This window comes from Periplaneta americana, chromosome 12 (assembly GCF_040183065.1).
Source record: "Periplaneta americana isolate PAMFEO1 chromosome 12, P.americana_PAMFEO1_priV1, whole genome shotgun sequence".
In the NCBI taxonomy this organism is placed as follows: Eukaryota; Metazoa; Arthropoda; class Insecta; order Blattodea; family Blattidae; genus Periplaneta; species Periplaneta americana.
In genome coordinates this window covers 152145927-152166537 of record NC_091128.1, presented here as the reverse complement: position 1 = coordinate 152166537, position 20611 = coordinate 152145927, and the positions used below count along the sequence as shown (strand labels likewise).

General features: G+C 34.7%; 1 protein-coding gene across 2 annotated transcripts in view; it reads right to left on the bottom strand.

Moving 5' to 3' along the window:
* Positions 1 to 20611, bottom strand: part of Snx6 (sorting nexin 6) — a 54317-nt gene that overhangs the window by 10116 nt on the left and 23590 nt on the right. Inside the window, exon 9 of one of the 2 annotated variants that reach the window (XM_069842311.1) lies at positions 10664 to 10681. The exons of the other annotated variant lie outside the window; for it this stretch is intronic. Coding sequence (XP_069698412.1) covers positions 10664 to 10681 — 18 coding nt within the window. The remainder of the gene's footprint in view (positions 1 to 10663; positions 10682 to 20611) is intronic. 2 annotated transcript variants of the gene reach the window in all.

The following is a 20611-nucleotide window of genomic DNA, read 5'->3' as shown; positions in this document are numbered from 1 at the left end:
GTATACATTTCTGTTTCAATTATTTTATTCTAAAGACTTTTTTTTACTATTATATGGCACACATTTTTAGAAAGTACAAGAGTTCAGCCAAAACTCTTCCAGCACTGCTAGCAGGAGAGAGAGAGAGAGAGAGAGAGAGAGAAAATACAAAGATAATTCACTGATGTGCCTTCTAAAAGTGTATGAACTATAATTTTACTAACAAGCAGTATAGCATATCAAGAAAGACAAAATACAGTGTGTCATTAATTTAGGGGTTATTCTTTGAGATATTTCAAACAAAAACGTTTAATACAATTTTGCTTGTTTTTGCTTCCCTTTCTAGGCAAGAATTGTTTTATTTGAAACATTCATAGCGTGTTTTGGAAAAGCCATTGACTGAATTCCTAATATGTTCAGTCAATTTAAGAAAGCAGTGTATAATAAATGATTGAAAGAATTTTAGTTTTGTTGTTTATATGTGTAAAAATTTGATTTGAACAAATGTAACTTTTCGTTCTGAAAAGGAATTTTAAAATACCGGTATTACATTTGTTCAGATCAAATTTCTGCACATTTGAAGGACAAAACTAAAATTCTTTCAACCATATTACCATAATACACTGCTCTCTTAAATTGACTGAGCATATTGGAAATTTGGCTTTCCCAAAACGAACTATGAAATGTTTCATACAAAACACTTTTTATCTCGATTTTTTTTTATTTTATTGGGTTATTTTACGACGCTTTATCAACACTCAGGTTATTTAGCGTCTGAATGAAATGAAGGTGATAATGCCGGTGAAATGAGTCGGGGTCCAGCACCGAAAGTTACCCAGCATTTGCTCGTATTGGGTTGAGGGAAAACCCCGGAAAAAACCTCAACCAAGTAACTTGCCCCGACAGGGATTCGAACCCGGGCCACCTGGTTTCGCGGCCAGACACGCTGACCATTACTCCACAGGTGTGGACTTTTATCTCGAAAAGAAGCAAAAACAAGCGAAATTGTATTGCATTCTTTTCTTTGAAATATCTCAAAGAATAACCCCTGAAATTAATGACATTACTTACTGTTCACTCTGTACATTAAATAATACAATTTCAGAATTATGATATGAAATCTGTTTTAATGCTTCCATGTATTCTTCTTACACATTAAATCATTTTTATGCAGAGTTGTTTCAAGTAAGTACTCTTATTTGCATATTATGGATTTATTAATTTGTCCTACAGAATAATCTCTGTAATGTTGACAACTAATATTTGAGGAGAAAAATTTTTCGCTCCAGCGCCGGGGATCGAACCTGGGTCCTTCGTTCTATGTACCAAGCGCTCTGACCACTGAGCTACGCCGAAAATTTTTCTCCTCAAATATTAATTGTCAACATTACAGAGATTATTATGTAGGACAAATTAATAAATCCATAATATTCTCATAGCTAGCACTGCATCATAACTGTGGAATCCCGGCCAATTAAGTCACTCAACTGAGTGCGCTCCTAGTATAATGGCAATTGACACTACTGAGTGTTCATTTCAAAGTGTGTCATGACGTCACTGTTGATGAGTCAGCGATTTGAAGCGAGTTTCAGCTTTTGTGTCAGAGAAGTTGCCTATTAATCAAGGTGTTCAATCTGAACTTAAGAACGTGTACGATATAACTTGAACGTTGTAGCAACAGATGACGGTCTGTATGGTCTGTGTGCTACCATAATCTCTTTCTAACTGTTTTGCGCGGCCAAGTCGTACGCAGGGTATTTGTTATCATCGGTTGCGTACAGCAACATTCCATAACACAAATCAAATGCTCCATGTCCATGTTGACCGTCGAAATTATTGTCAACAAATACGTAAGTAATCGTCTCCCCATATCCCGACAGTAAGAAAAAAAAACTCACCTCAGTACATGTTTCGAAACAGTTCACATTCTTGTCACTACCGGCGTTACCATACGTATCGGTAAGTACTCTTTTGAATGAACGCCATACTTGCTAGGCAAATTCTCTGGCATATAAGTAATACACTTCTGCGGAAGTGTAGGAAGACTGAATTCTCTAGGCTCATCGACTAGCCACATGACGGCATACAGCGAGCCATGACACACTTTGAACTGAACACGCAGTAGACATATACGTCAACATATATGCCTAACTTGGAGTCAGGCCACAAAGGGAAACACTGAAGGAGGAAGGTTCGATCCGGTGCTGTGGATTGAATTCGGCATAGCTCAGTGGGCAGAGTGCTTGGTATGTAGAACCAAGGATCCGGGTTTGATCCCCGGTGCCTGAGCGAAATTTTTCTCCTCAAATATTAACTCTTATTTGCGATTTGAGACTTCCACAGTGATCAACATGGTACTATCTTTTTTTGGATTATTTGCATCATCTCACAGATGTAGAGATATCCAACACCCGAAGTTTACATATCAACCCCTTCATCAGGGAAAACTGAGAAAGGGGAATCTATTTGCCACCAAGAGCTATTCTCTAGGAGTAGATAGCAACTGTAATGAGGGATGAACATATGCAGGTGATAAGGAAGGGACAGAACTATTAGGACAGAAGTCACCATCTGGAGAGTTTACTGGGGTTTTCAAGGCAGTCCAACTTGAAGAAAGTGTATTAGAATAGTGTGTGGTCAAGGCTTGGGTAGGTAGCCGCAGATGAGTGCAGAAACGTTCTATGGTCAGGACCTGGATGACAGCAGAATGGAGCAGCAACACAGTGTGTGGTCAAGACTTGGATGGGTGGCAGCAATTTAATTAACTGCTTTAATACACAGAGAATTTTATGGAGTGAGAGAGAGAAAAACTATATAAGAAAATAGAAGTGAAGTTAAGGTCTAAAAACTGTTTTTACATTTCCACGTTTCTTGTCTTTGTTATTGTAGAGTAAAGGTTTCCATGACTTGCTTAATTCGAAACCATTCTCCCTGTTCATAACTATAGAGTGCAATTTACTCTCACAAGGAGAGGACATGCTCTGTATATCACCGAATGGAATAAGATTGTGTGAGATGAAAGTACAAGACGTACTGTTTAAAGTCATACCTGATATGGATGGCCAATGACCCCTCGTTTTGAAAATATTGGCTATTGTTTGTGACATACTTCCGTTAGGTGCTCAATAGGGAAGCATTAGACTGTGTAACAGCGTAGCCCAGATGGTTGGATGCTGAGTTGTTATCCAGGCAACCTGAGTTCGAATCTTAACTGGTTCTATATTATTTTCTTTTAATAATGATTAATATTGTGATCACAGTTATCTATTTACATACCTGTATCATATTTCTCAATGTATTGAATGCTTCATCATGTTTTAAACAAATTATTAATTAACTAACATTGTATTGTAAAGGATAAACAAGGAAATACTGCTCACGTAGGAAGGTAAGATGTGTCACTGGTGTCTATTCTATTTCTGTAGCAGCTATTCCATTTCATTTTGTACCCGATTCATTATGATGTCATAAAAACACACAAAACATACATATTTCCTGCACCATGCACAGCAAATGAAAGAAGGTTGTCCACAGTCACACACATTTTTTCGCACTTCTGCTGCGAAACAGATATCCTTCACATTCACAAACACTTCTCGTTCGTTTATCAATTTTGATGCATACCACGCATATTTCAACATGGCTTTGAATATAGGAACTGACAACTGAAAGTGAATTAAAATAATAATAATAATAATAATAATAATAATAATAATAATAATAATAATAGTAATAATAATAATAGTAATAATAATAATAGTAATAATATCAAGCTTTAAAAAATTAGAAGGCATTAGGATTCGAGCTGGCCTTCTATGCCCAAGGTTGCGGGTTCGATCCCGGGCCAGGTCGATGGCATTTAAGTGTGCTTAAATGCGACAGGCTCATGTCAGTAGATTTACTGGCATGTAAAAGAACTCCTGGGGGACAAAATTCCGGCACATCCGGCGACGCTGATATAACCTCTGCAGTTGCGAGCGTCGTTAAATAAAATATAACATTAGGATTCGAACTCGGGTTGCCTAGATGACATCTCAGCATCCAACCACATGAGCTACGCTGTCACACAGTCTAATGCTTCCCTATTAGGCACCTAACGGAAGTATGTCACAAACAATAGCCAATATTTCCAAAACGAGGGGTCATTGGCCACCCATACCAGGTATGACTTTAAACAGTGTGTCTTGTACTTTCATGTCACAAAATCTGATTTAATTCGGTGATATACAGAGCGTGCCCTCTCCTTGTCAGTACCTTCTCTGATAATTTGTTCCCTATAACCAAATTTCTTTGCCAAGATAGTAACCTTAAGTTGATGGGGCGGCCAAAGAAAAACATATGAATTTTTTTTTCATAAAAGTTCTCTAATTCTGTGTGTCCTGCTTTCATGATTCAGGAAATTTATAACATTTCTTTCGAGTGCAGAAATGTGCATATTGGTCAAATCTTTTTTTAAGCAGGTTATTTTACGATGCTTTATCAACAGCTTAGGTTATTTAGCATCTGAATGAGATGAAGGTGATAATGCCGGTGAAATGAGTCCGGGGTCCAGCACCGAAAGTTATTCAGCATTTGCTCATATTGGGTTGAGGGAAAACCTCAACCAGGTAACTTGCCCCAACCGGGAATTGAACCCGGCCACCTGGTTTTGCAGATAGACACGCTAGCCGTTACTTCACAGGTGTGGACTTGGTCAAATCAGGCATACCATTGAGCACCTATCAAGAAACACTAAAGACACATTTGTCTATAACAGCCCAAAAGCTGAGCTATGGCTGAGCATAACATTACATTGATCACTACATCAACTTTGACGAGGTTACCATCTTGGCCAAGAAATCTATTTATTTATTTCATTTATTTATTTATTTATTTAACCTGGTAGAGATAAGGCCATCAGGTCTTCTCTTCCCCTCTACCAGGGGATTACAACTATAATATTAAGAATACAATTACAATTATAATTACAATTAATATTAAATTTACAAATACAATAAAAATCAAAGTACTAAAAGATTAACTAATTAATAAAAGCTAGACAGTTTATTGTAAAAGTTACGAAGAGAGAAACATTTTTTTTTTTATTAATTAAGTAAAACTTATACCTACTCTACGCAGTAAGAAAATGCTTAATAAGCTTGCTTTTGAACGCTACTAAATTCCGACAGTCTCTGATGTCACTGGGTAGGGTATTCCACAAGCGCAAGAGCGAGATTGTGTATGATGATGAATATGATGTCTTATGGAATGAATAATCAGAGAAGATAGTGAGACTGAAGTACATTTTACAATTATGCACAAGGAGATTGGTTTTGTGTTAAGCAAGTCATGGAAACTTTCATTCCACTCTATCAAAGATATGTACATGAAGGCAAAGATAATATTTTCCAATAGTGCTTTCACTATACACCCATCGTGGATTATAAACTTCGATATTTGACTTGTTTTCTTTTTTTAACATTTACTTTTTACTTTCTCCTGTTCCATATAACTCCCTGACCATTAAAAGGGTAGGTTGATAGCCACACAACAAAGTCTTGACCACACACAGTGATGTTGCACTGTTCTGCTACCACCTATCCAGGTCTTGACTACACATTGCAAACTGTATCATCTCTGTAATTTTTTAGATAAACTTAAATATCTTCTAGTCATACCTATTAATGTTTAGTTTTTTTTTATAAGTGAATAATATGCTTATTATTGAGAAAGTCAAACTATATGACTTGCAAATACCTACTTATAATGAGCTGTCATTGCTTAGAGGTAAGTTTTAACAAACTATACATACCGTCAAAACAAATCATGCAATAACCGTATTCAGTTGTCTATTACAACCTCTATAATACAGATATCACAATATGCATTTCTTCTTCTAATACACTAAGACATCACAGAGTAACATTACACTACAAAATACATGCTATCATTATAGCTTTGTATAAGAAAGTAACGACATAGTATTTATTTTATTATACTTGAATTCAAAGGTATTTGAAATCTATTAAAATGATGCGACTCACTTATTCAGAGTGAGTGAGAAATGTTTCTTTACGAATATACAAAATATTTTCTACGAAAATTGTACAACCTCATTTTAATGTTCCCCTTTTTAAGGAACGGTTTCAAAAGTCCTGGCAGAACTACCATAAGAAGAATGTAATAATTGATTCCTATAAAAAATTACTGAAAAACCAGTTCATCTATTATTTAGGATGCTTACTATTCTATGAAAATGAAAAAAAGATATACCTACATAACAAAATTTCAATATTTTTAAGAGCAACAGGAATTATCAATAATATATTTAAACCCATAAAATCTTCAAAGAGTACTCTAAATACAAACTGTATTATTTTCTCAGTGTTTGTATTTGTGTGCGTTATCTGGTATAATGGAAGAGAAGGCCTTATGGCCTTAATCCTGTTAGATTAAGTAAATACAAATTTGTAACACTTTCACATTTCCAATATTAATATATGGCAGCAAAATCTCGACACTATAAGCCAAGAATAGGTAAAAAAAATTAGAGCATCTGAAATGAAATTTATAGAAGAGATGCACAATATAGTTCGTCCGATTATAAGACAAATGAAGATACTAAATGAATTAAACACCACTCCAGTTTTAGATGAAAATCAGTAATAAAAAATAATAAAATTGATTTATGTCCAACAGATGTCACATACTTCACACTTAATTACTTGCAACTTCTTGTCATTTTTCTTCTTATCTGAATTCTATTGTTATCATATTAATTATTATCCATGATATTTTATGTATTATTATTATTATTATTATTACAGTAAAACCCCGATAAGACGCTGTTCAAAGAATCGGGTGTAAAACGCGTATTAACGGGGACTGCGTATTAGGCGGATATACTAATTTTCACTTACATACAATATCTATTAGCATTTTTCTTTATTGAAATACATGATTCATGAAAGGTAATACAGTATTACTCCATTATGTAATTACTGTACTGTACGTCAAAGACATTTACAATATGTACTGTACTTAATTCTTTCGGAAAAAAAAAAGCCATTTATAGTTGTTTGCCGTGTGCATGTTCTCGAAGTCCTCATGTTTACCACACTTCAGTTTCTGCGATTACATCCTCCCGATGTCGCAGCTGTAGTGATTGAGTCCCGATTTTTTATTATCGTTTTTAATACCGAAGATGGGATTCCCAATGAATCAGAGAGTTGTTTCTGTCCTCCATTCATCCAAAAATGTGCCTCGTTAAAGATAATTTTTCAGCTAAAAGCAGGGTCAACTTCCAATTGATCCATAGCCCAGTCAGAGAATACACAGTGCAATCTCTGGTCATTTGGCTTCAGTTCTTAAGTTAAAACAATTTTGTAAGAGTGTAACTTCAAGTCCAGATTAAAAATCTGCCAAGTTGTTGTCGAAGAAAGATCCAATTCATGTGCTTGCTGAAAAATTGATTTCAGTGGATTCTTGTGTACTCTCTCACGAATGGCGACTATGTTTTCATTGGAGCTTTTGCGTTGTTCACATACAGGGTTGCATGATTTGCGACAAAACCAGTTGTCTCAAATTTTTTGATCAAACGTCAAATTGTTGTTCTCTCGCAGAGATGATTTACACACACCATACACTTCACATAATTCATGGAATGCTTGGCGAACAGATGACTCATTTTGATAATAAATTTTAACGATTTCTATGCATTGTGGAATGGTGTTACGTTCCACGATTATTGTCAACAATAACTATAACCATGGAAAAAATATGACTGCTATAGCTTCATAAATACAGCAGCTGTTATATGTTAAAAGTAGGACACTCTTACCGGCAGACCCTGTATAATGAATTAAATTAAATTTTAGAGACAGTTTTATCCAGAAAATAGTTAAATTATTTCGTGGGATTATAATTAACATTAAACAAATAAGTAAAAAGTTCATTACTTTCCAATCGTAAATTAAAAAAAGTAGACTTGTATACTCTTCATGGAAAGAAAATGACCAATGCAATAAAATTACAGATACAAAAGAAAAAGAATGCTTTTCCTAAATTAAAAACAGCCTAAAATAAACACAGCAGTCATTATTCCACAAATCCAAACAGTCACTAGTTACTTTATCTTCCAAGTTTTCTTTAAAATCTACAGAACTAGTGAAATGCAGTTACAGGTATAAAGTCTAATACCTAACAGAAGAACCAATATAAAACAAAACACTAACACTACATTTAATTTACAGTACTCACTGCAACCGAAGCAAATATAAAAATAAGTTATCTCTCACTTGAAACAACAAACATGAAACCATCGTCAAGAGTTCAACAGCATGCAAATGCACCTACTCAACGCAAAATAACGTGTTTATGTTGAGAATAAATTATTCATTGTTCAATACACTCTTTTAACATTTAGAATAATTTTATGACATCTTTACTGTGTCAACTTTTGCAATTTACTTGCCTGACTAGTTTCAAAGTAGTATCCTCCATTGTCCGAAGATCCCGTACTATCTTCTGGTTTCCTGTTGTGGTGAGGTGTGTTCATGACTGTGTCGAAAAAGATGTGTGTTTTGAAATTCAGTTGAGTGTTCTGGATGTGATGTGGGTGTGCTTTTGTATGTTTATAAATTTCATACTGTTCTAGGGTGTTAAGTTTCATTAATTGATTAACTAGTGGACTTACTAGTGTTAATTATGTAAGATTTGTCCGGCTTACAGCTGTTTCAGTGCTTCACGCACCATCCTCAGAGCCTACTAGATCACAGCATCATCTCGAACTTCTCTGCCTGTTATGTGGGTGTGCTTGATTGTTGAAAGGTGTTGAAGAGTGGAGTCAAATAGTGTGTGTGTACTGAAATTTATCTGTGTGTTGAGGATTTATCAGTGTGTGTTTTAGTGTGTTTGTATATTTCGTATTGTTCTAGTGTGTTGAGTTTTTGGTTCTTGGGTTGTATGTGTAGGATTTCCATGTCCGTATTTATGTTATTGTATGTGTGGTTAGCATTGGTTATATGATCGGCATATGTAGATGTATTATGTCCTCTGGTTATTGCTTTAATGTGTTCTTTGTAGAGTGTTTGGAATGATCTGCCTGTCTGTCCTATGTAGAACTGATCGCAACTATTACATGTGAGTTTGTATACATCTGTGTGGTCGTATTTATTTTGTGTTTTTTTGTGTCTAGAGATGTCTTTGTAGTGTGTTTTCTGTTCTGTATGTTATGTTGCATTTCTGCTTTCTGAATGAAGATGCGATCTTGTGTGTGTTTTTGTTTTCATATGTTAGTGTGATGCATTTCTTGTGTCCTTGTGTTTGTGTTGTGTTTTGCGTGTTTTTGTGTTTGTTAAGTTTTTGTTTTGTCTTTCTTATGATGTTGTCTATTATGTTTGGATTGCATCCGTTTTCTTGTGCTATGTATTTGATTGTGTTCACTTCTTCATTGTAGTGTTGTTGGCTCATGGGTATGTTGAGTAATCTGTGTACCATTGTCCTGAATGCAGCATGTTTGTGTTGTATGGGGTGGTTAGATGTGTTGTGTATGTGTGTGGTGGTGGTGGTGGTTGGTTTTCTGTATATTTTGTAGGTGTGTTTGTTGTCGATTTTTGTTATGGTGATGTCTAGGAAATTTATGGAGTTGTTGTTTTCAAGTTCTAGTGTGTATTGAAGTTTTGGGTGTAATTTGTTTATGTAGTGGTGTAGTTTGTGTATTTGTCTTTTGTTTCCTTTGTATAGTATGAGTATGTCGTGATCTAGTAGGCTCTGAGGATGGTGCGTGAAGCACTGAAACAGCTGTAAGCCGGACAAATCTTACATAATTAACACTAGTAAGTCGACTAGTTAATCAATTAATTATATTCGAGTGTTAAAAGTAGTGTACGCAAGATTCAAAATGGGTTAAGTTTCAGGTTTTTTTGTTGGATATATAGTATTTTCATGTCAGTGTCTATGTTGCTGTAGTTGTAATTTGAGTCTGTGATGTGTTCTAGACCAATATGAAATTAGAAACATACAAAAACACACCCATATCATATCCTGAACACTCAACTGAAAACACACAACCTTTTCGGCACAATCATGAACACACCTCACCACAACAGGAAACCAGAAGACTAGGGTTCAGACAATGAAGGATACCACTTCGAAACTAGTCAGCCAGGTAAATTGCAAAAGTTAATGCAGTAAAGATATCATAAAGTGATTTAGTGAGAATAAATGTTTATTATTTGTAACTGTTATGTATTCTCCAAATTAGAGTTGATATAGCAAAAAAATCACGAAAAGTATTAAAGATAATATACTTTCAAGCACATAAACAAATGCTTGGAAAGAAGCGAAGACCTTTGGTCAACCCAACAAAGAGCACAAGTACTTTAAAAATTACTGTAATAGTGTCAAATACAGTTCTTTCATTATGATAAAAGAATTGTTAAATCTATTTTGCAACTCATTTTTATAACTGACAGAATTAAATCGCGAAGTGTGAATGGAAAATTGTACAGCAAGAGAAAAGATAAAGAGATATATTTATGTGAAAATCATTGTGCATTCAAGCAGGTCAAGGCAAAAAGCAAGCAGCAAGCAAAGTAATTCACAGCACTTCAGTAAATTATTAGCATCTACAACTGGTCATTACCATTGTACTGTCTAGTCTAAAACATCCAAAATTATTAGATGCCAGCAGTTTTCTACTTACATCAGCCACTTCCAGGGCCTTAGGAAGCAAAAATAGCAACCACCGGAAAATTAAAAAGTATCATTATGTTTCCCACATAATAAATTATAAAAATTAAACACTGATATAATATAATACGAAGCCTTTGCATGCATACAGTACTGCACGAAGAAAAATGTACAATACAAAGTTTACTCCTTTAGGAAAAAGAACAGATAGTATTACAGTGTAACCTCTAATCTCATTTATCATCAAGTGTTCGACATAACACATTACTACAATAGCCATAAATATGAAGTAATATTAGGGAAATTAAATTGTGCAAGCATTAACCCCGACTATTTCTCACAATGCATGTGTTGATGAAAGACTGCTCTCTGAAAATGAGAAGTAATTAAGTGGTCACTGGTGTAATATGTGGGCTTAGTGGAAAAAGTTGGTAACTACAGCTCGATTCAGCGTTAATGGCCCCTGTCCTTGGTTGTTTGGCTAGTGAGCGAGCTGTGTTGCGTCATAAGAAAGAAATTTAATCACAAATGTGTATAGGAGGGGAAGAGGAAAGAGGAAGAATTTAATTTAATTTAGTGGGTTATTTAACGACGCTGTATCAACTACTAGGTTATTTAGCGTCGATGAGATTGGTGATAGCGAGATGATATTTGGCGAGATGAGACCCGAGGATTCGCCATAGATTACCTTGCATTCACATTACAGTTGGGGAAAACCTCGGAAAAAACCCAACCAGGTAATCAGCCCAAGCGGGGATCGAACCCGCGCCCGAACGCAACTTCAGACTGGCAGGCAAGCGCCTTAACCGACTGAGCAACGCCGGTGGCCAAGAGGAAGAATAAAAATAATATCTATGCTCGTAGCTGAGGAACATTCATGTCAAGAAAATATAAGTCATCATGACATTGTTTAATCAGCAGATGTAGTGGTATAACAACAGGACGTGTGGAAGAATACTGTGTTTTAAGATGGAGTGTACCGTGACAATAAAGTCAATACTTTATTAGAAGTAATGAAAGGGGCTCATATGAAAATAAATGTAAAGAAAACTAAAGAAATGAGATTAAATAGTAAAAAGAGAGATAAAGTTATAATAAATAATAATACCATTGATACTGTTCAAGAATTTAAATATTTGGGTAGTATAATTGACAAGGATGGTGGAGCCTTTGAGGATGTAAAAAACCGAATAAAAAATGCAAATAGTGCATTTGTCCAGTTGTACCCAATATGGAAATCTTATATTATATCTACATCTACAAAAATTAAAATCTTTAACAGTAACTTGAAATCAGTCTTATTATATGGCTGTGAGACATGGAAAACAAGTAAAATTATACAAAATAAACTGCAAACATTTCGACCCTCACAAGTATTAACATTGTAACTCACTTTCTTCCATTTTTCAGGAGAAGCAAATAAAGTTTTAAAATGATCGTGTAAATCAGTGTATGCAGATAGTAACAATAAGATTTTACATACGAGTGGGAAGGTACTGGAAGAAAAAGAAACAATTTAAGACCATATTAACTAGCATAACTCAAACCATAAAAAATTGAGTTACAATGTTAGTATTTGGGAGGGTCGATTTGTTAATAGATATTAACGAAGAATTTTAAAAATTAGATGGCCAGATATAATCACAAACTCAGAACTATGGAAGATAACAAATCAGAAAGAAATCACAATAGAAATCAAAAGACGAAAGTGGAATTGGATAGGGCACACAATCAGGAATGAAGATGGAGCAGTAGAAAGAATGGCATTGGATTGGAACCCCCTGGGTAGTAGAACAAGAGGAAGGCCAAAAAATACATGGAAGAGAACAGTTTTGGAGGAAATTGCTAGGGAGGGGAAAACATGGAGCGAAGTGAAGAAGTTGGCTACAAATAGGGTCCGATGGAGGCACTTTGTGAATGCCCTATGCTCCTCATGAGGAGATACAGGAGTTTGATTGATTGATTGATTGATTGATTGTACCGCGACATGATAAGAAGGAAGTGTTAGGCATTATGACTGAGCCGCCTGACCTGTGTGACCCAGCCCGCCAGTAGTGATGAGTAACTCACTCTTAGTATATCTACTTACTTTTTGCAGGGGCCAAAATCCCTGAATCAAGCTGTACATAAGAAAGCAATGAGACTTGCCAACTTTTCCCTTTAAGCCCACGATATACAAAAAGCTTTAAATTATTCTCACATGATGTTCCTTGTTACATAAAACCATGCACAACAGTTTTCACGCCATACCTGAATTAACAACTTCTTCATGAAAGATAATATCGTACCATTCGATATTAAATAATTAATATACCAGATGATGATTATAGAAACTAATGAATATGTCCTGTAACATACTTCAACTACCCATCAGTCCTATTCAATCCTACCATTTCAATACAGCAAAATACTGAACAATCTCATTGTATTACTATATATTCCTACCTTTTTTAACTGTCATTACATTAAACGGGAATATTAATAAATTATCCATAATAACTCCTACTTCCTAAACAAGGAAAACATTATATTAAAATAATCACTATTTAATTCAATTTTTCTAGTTGCCAACCTCAGCATGAATGATTAACATAATCAGAAATTATGACAGCTAGGAAATTAAAATGAAAACTGCAATCTTTGCAAAAAAAAATCTATCTTTGTATTTTCTAATTATCATTCTAATACTGTTATGAACCCTTATTTATTGTTCTTAGTCTTTGTCCACAGTACATAGCAATTGATAAACATGTACTTGATATTAACTTGATCTTAAATGCTTCAGTGTACCATTAAGGTAAGCGTTCACTACATCGTATCGCACTCATCGGACGAATCGCACAGATCGGAAAAAGACTATCTTTGCTGTAATTGTTATGTAACTGCGTTCACTACATCATATCGCACATATCGCCTCTCGGCAAATCCGTCCACATTTCTTGGATGAGCAACTTTTCCGATGCGTGCAATTATGGCCTTCTTTAATAAATCAATTTTAATTGGTCAACTGTTACTATTATGTTGTGCCATGTTCAGTGTCGCGCCAAAATGGCAGACGGAAAACTTATTTCGCTTGTAGAAAATTGCGAAGAATTATATAATTTGAGGCGTTCCCATTACAGTAATCAACTCATTTCTTACATATATATTATGTAACCAATATTTCTTTCGCAAATCTAGTCTTTCAGGTAAAGCTCCCTGTAAGCAGATTTGAATAATTTCAAGGGAAAAATTATTCAATATTTCTTTCGTTTCGTCCTCTTCAATTAAGACGCATGAAGCAATTACAAATTCTTATTCGCTAACCATCATAATTAATAGACCTAACCTCAACTTCTCTGTTTTCAGCAATGTCAATATCGTACAACGTCATGTTTTAAACAGCTGATAGGGGAATCCGATTAGGCGATGAGGTGGAGCCGTTACAGTAAAAGCACTGCACTTAAAATATCCGTAGTGTGCGATTCGTACGAGGAGTGAACGCTTACCTTTACTGAAACTAATATGTTCACACACAGGAATTTCAGCAATTTATTCTTCAGACTTAACCTATGTTATAGCCCTTTTCATGTGACTTAGTTCATGGATGTCGCGACTTTTCAGCTGCTTAGAACAACGTGATCCATTCGTGCTTTAAGCAACAATGCCTAGTTATAATATTAAGAGTCAGTCACTATTAGTTATGGCAAGTTAAACATTACAAGCACCCAGACAAAATATTGTACGAGGAGCATTCCATATTGATTTACACTTTCAAATTTCCCACCATCCATAGTCCACCATTTGCCTTGTAATTACAGTTGCAAACATGTAGTACATTGGTCATTGGTCTGCCCTTAAGTGGCAGAACAATACAGAGGAGTGTAATTCCTGCAAACTACAGCGTATTTCCCCAACTGCTGTCATTACTAGAGATGGGATAAACTGTTCTTTTTAAGAAACAGTTTCGACTGTAACTGTTTCATGAACGAAACTGTTCCAAAATAACAGTTTCATAAGAATATGTTTACAACATCAGTGCCAACTGTTCCAAGTGTTCCAACTGTTTCAACCTCTCATCTGCTTCAGGAACATGTTTCAAAGCACTTGACAACGAAAGATAGTTTTTGTAGGTTACTATTAAGGGTACATTAAATAACTACAATTCAAATTAAATCGATTTTATTAAAAATAACGCATATAACCCTACGAGAGTTTAATAACAATGACATTAGCCGATGATATTTTTCGCGGTATATTAATAATTAACATTATGTTAGGGCACCATGAACATATTCTCCATCAAGGGACAACTAATAATTAGGAGATATATTAGGGAATTTGATTCGTACAATTAAATTGCGCGATCCTACATAGACTACTGTTGCACGAAGGCCGTGTGGAACATGGATAATATATCTACTTTCGATTGGAGGTCAATGATAGCGCTACACATGGCCTTTGCAGACAACAAAGAAGAGGAAAACTGTTTAGAAACTGAACTGTTTATCTGTTGGAACCATGTGGGACGTTGAAATTATCACTGGAGCAGTGTAACACTGTTTGGAACAGTTGAAAGAGTTTCAATTGTGAAACAGTTTCAAATAAACTGTTCCAGCTTTTTTTACCCATCTCTAGTCATTACGTAAGTGGACAGCATAGAGAGTGATCATCAAGGACAGTGCTGGACGACGTGGTTTCTGTGAAAAGAGGGTGTAAACACTGCAGATATTCACAGGTGATGGTGGCAGTGAGAGAGATCACTGCTCACGTTCTTGAGCTGTTGTCTGTGTGCTGCAGTCAGGGACTTGTGGGCCCACCTGGCAGACACCTTCCTCATCTTAAGGTGTTCATGTATTATGCGGTGCAGAACGATTCTGACAAGTCCTGTGGCTGCCTCCGGTTCCAAGAATGTGATGCAACTGTTCTCCAGAATATGCCACTCCACTCTGGCATTGTCATGGTCACTTTCCTTCCAGAACTGGTTCTCTTCTCAGTTGACGTGCGGTCACGTTTCCAGCCATCCACCCAGTTGTACACGGTTTTTCGTGATGGTGCATGCTCACCACACACTGCCACCAATCGGCTGTGAATATCTGCAGTGCTGACATCCTCTTTCCACAGAAACCACGTCATCCAGCATTGTTCTTGATGATCACACTCCATGCCGTCCACTCACGTAATGACAGCAATTGGGGAAATGCACTCTTCTGTATCGTGCTGCCACCTGCGGGCAGGCCAAAGTATTCATGCTTGCAACTGTAATGACAAGCCAAATGGCAGACCATGGATGGTGGGAAATTTGAAAGTGTAAATCAATATAGAACAACCCTTTTACATAATCACAAACAAGATGAGATGTATGAATTAAGTCGCGTGAAAATAATAATAATAATAATAATAATAATAATAATAATAATAATAATAACAATAGTAGAAGTAATAATAATCTATACTAATAATAAATCTGTAGCCGAAATTTTTCTGGTACCGGTAATTTTCGATTTTCCAAAAATAATTGGTCCTAAAATATATAATTAACCACCCTGAAACCGAAAATCGCTTTTTTGAAATTTTTGTTTGTATTTCTGTCTGTCTGGATGTTTGTTGCCTTTTCACGCAATAATGGCTGAACTGATTTATATGAAAATTGGAATATAAACTAAGTTCGTTGTAACTTAGATTTTAGGCTATATGGCATTCAAAATACTTTATTTTAAAGGGGGGTTATAAGGGGGCCTGAATTAAACAAATCGAAATATCTCGCTTATTATTGATTTTTGTAAAAACTGTTACATAACAAAAGTTTCTTTAAACATGATTTCCGATAAGTTTTATTCTCTGCAAAATTTTGATAGGACTGATATGTAATGAGATAAATGAGTTTTCAAATTAAAATAACGTCATCTAAGGCGGTGCAATGAAATAAAAACAAATGACTTCCTCTATAAGGAGCCTTGGACAACAACAATCGAAAGATATTAAACATAGCCTACAGAGAATGTTTCTGTGTTTGTATGAAGTAATATCGGATGCTAAATTAACCGATTTGTATAATTAATTGTTATTTCACCATTGGAAAGTGTAGTTTCTCTAGATGAACATAATGCTATAATGTTATTACAGTAACTTCTGAGTGAACTGAGGACAGGTAAGATTAAAATAGCTTCTTATGCACAGAAAACTTAATAGGCCATTTTGTACATTCATTAAACTGTGGTTGCATGTAATAACAAATAAGAAACATGTTAAAGGAATTGTCATTGCACCAAGTGAGTGCTCTCTGGACCAAAATGATCGCATTTTAATTATTTAAATACAATTTAAATTAAGTAACATATTAAACGATTTATCCTTCTATCAAACAAGAATGTTCCTGGATCAAACGTCCTATTTTAATTATGTAATTACTTTATATTTATTTCTAACGGGTGCAGCGGAGCACACAGGTACGGCTAGTAATAATAATAATAATAATAATAATAATAATAATAATAATAATAATAATAATAATAATAAATTAGCAGCAGCATTAATAATAATATCAATAATATGAGTATAAGTATGTGTAATATTAATTAATCAAATATCAGTACTGAATTTAGGGTATTTTGTTACAATGTCACTGTAATATCAGCGCAAATACCACACATTTATCAAGAAAACTGAAATTCATAACATGAAAACTCCTAGACATTGCAATACAGGTTTATCAAACTTAATCCAAGAGTAATGAGACTGAAGGAAACGTAATGTCATTGTGAACCAGTTGCCAGTTACTATGATCATTAAGGAATCCTAACATCTTTTATTAGGATTATAACAACATTAGAAAAGCATATCATCTTTCATGGCAAAAACTTAAATTTACTTAAGCGCAGATGTCTTAAACTTAACTAATGTTAAATTTTATTACACAATTAAATATACCACTTCAATTCCATTTCGAAGTGAAACAGTTACAAGGTATAGTTAGAAATCAAACCATATCAAAAACTGAAATCTAATGGATAACTTTTACTATACAATTTGAGATCTACACATAAATACTGACTGAAAACTGCTGAAACTCTCCCAGAGGGAAAAATCATGTTCACTAATATTGTTATTTCTTATTTACATCTCATTTGCTAACATTTATGAACCATTTCAGTTTCTTAAATGTTTACTCGAAAAATACTATCCATCTCAAAATTCAGATAATAAATTCTGAAATGCAATTGTGATTTCTGTATACAGAATAAACAATACCGTTAAATCAATAGCAATCAAAAGTAAAATATTATTTTGCATACTATTCATTTAATATTGACGTGTGTGGCTATATATAGAAAATAATTTACACAAAAAGAAAGTACCAAAAATTATTAACATCATGTTTAAATTATAGCACTAATTTATTAATAACACCTCTACAGAAATATGATAAATGATCCTACAAACTGATAGCTATAATAAATTTGTCTTCCTAACATTGTTGACTACAGGTCCACATAAATCTTTGCATTGTTCATTGATATGTACCTAATGTAACTTCTATGATAATTAAAATATTACTAAGTAATGTAGTTACACAAAGGAAGAAAATAATAGTGAACTGTTTGACGATTTGAAATATGCCGGTCAAAAAAAAATGTTGCATATTAGAATATTTAGTATTTCAGGATCAAACCTACCATAAAGCTCTTTATTCTATAATACAGGGACATCATTTTATTTTTACTCCAATTTTTATTGTACCTGAGTTTTTGAATGTACTTTACTTCCACCCCTTCTACTAATTAAGTTGAACCGTCCTCCACACAGATCCAAGACCGCATATACAGTCATAGTAGCCTTACGGTCATAGTAAACAGTACGTTCCAAAAATATGTTAGCGTTTTCCAGTGACGAAAGAGCTTTCAATATTGCATCATTTTCGCACAGGTACTGTCGTCCATTTGCCTACATCGTATCCCGGCTTCCCCCACCAGCTTTTATTCGCCAGCTAGTGGCTGAGCTGTCTTAGCTCTTTTCTGAGAACATTAATTTCTGTTAGGAATTGGACGTCTACGTAATATTATACAACTGTTTAAAATAACTTAAATAAAAGGGCCTTGTTAAGTAATTAACTGTCACGTGATTTCCTCCCTTTCTACGACCCTACGACATAACCACTTGGTCGGACAGTAGATGGTATGTCTGAGTAATTTTATATTTTCGGATCTGGCAGAAGTGAAGATTGAATTTACAGTATGTAAGGTACTCTTTTATAGACTAGGTACAGAATTATTTCAACATGAGTTACTAGTACGAAGAACGAAACTGGTAATTAGGATTAGGTACAATAGTCTATAGTGTGATAATATGTACATTAGAACTGAAGCCTGTATCGAAATGAACGGCCACCATTTTCAAAAATGTGTTTAAATATCCACATTATGATTATTTTTCAATTTAACTTCATTCTCTATATTGTACGCTAATGTGCTGTAGACATTATAATATACACTGCATAATTAATACATCCACATGGACAGCTCAGTTCGTGAGTAAAAACACTTATTGTTAATACTTTACTGTATTCTGATTAAACAAAAACCTAATGAAAATGATCAAACTCAAAATCGCGATATTTCCTAGTTTACGTAAATGGATGAACTACTTTTCTTCCCTCCTATACCTAGTAAATAGATTTGTTTGTATATTACGTCAGTATCATCGAACTCCAGTCGTGGAAGGGGGTAGCAAACGGCGCTGATCCAGAGGTATAGGCAAGTTAATATTAAAAATGTTAGTAAAAATAAAATGATGTCCCTGTAGTTTAAAGCACAAGCAAACACTGATACATCTTGGAGATAACACAGGATTCAACGGAGGGAGAACAAAAACAAAAACTCACGTATTCCTTAAACCTAAATAAAATTTTCAGTGCATTTGGTAATGTGTGTGGCCTCCACGAACTCTGAGACATGTTTGGAGGTGGTGGGACATGCTTAACACCAGGTTATCCAGTACATCTTGCAGAAGGTTGTCCCACTTCTGTATGGCAGTGGGTATGAGATCCTGTAGGGTTTGTGGTGGTTGGGAATGGTTAGCAATTGAGAAGCATTTTTTCAAAACTCTCTAAATGCTAAAATTTTTAAAATTGAATTTTTGGTGGTTGTTGTTTTCTAATGCCAGGCGTTTGACAATAAAGTCATTTGACCTCTTGCACTCCAATATTTTTCAAAGATATTATCATGGTTAGCCACTGAAGCACAGATTTTGAGGTGTTCCGAATCAATTTCTTGGTTTGAGTTGCACAATGGGCAGTGAGGGGACTGATATATTCCAATATGCACGTAGTTTTTGGTGGTTACATATCAGTATTCATGTTACACATATCCCTGTGGAATCAGTTTTGGCAACAGTTGATTATTGCCGCAGTTATAAGGCAATGAAAATTGTGATCTTTTGCGAAACTCTATATTCACTCTAGATCATTTAATGCAAAAGTCCATAAATGCCAACTACATATAGTCATAATATAGTTGGAATCTCCTGGTAGAGTGGCAGAGAAGGCCTGACTGCCTTATCTCTACCAGGTTAAATAAATACTAAATATTAAATACATTATAAGCAGAATAGAATATTCAATATATAACGACTAGACAGTAGTTTATATTTAGATCAACAACGTAAAACATATATTAGAAGAAGAATAAGTTACTAGCTACTTATAGTACAGCAAGCTGGTAAAGATCCTCGTGGCCGGAGACTACAATGGAACATAAATGGCACGAATTGTACTACGAGAATTAAACAGAGTTTTAAATTGTAATAATGAAACTAATTCTAATACGAAAATACTAAATTGTTAAAAGAAATGTGTAGTAATGAAAATAGTACTAATATTTTAAGGTTAAATTGATTTCTATTATTACTTTTCATGCCCTCTAAATTTACAATCAAACGAGTGATGACTTAAAGAAACTCAAACAACAAAGTAAGCCTATTGTTG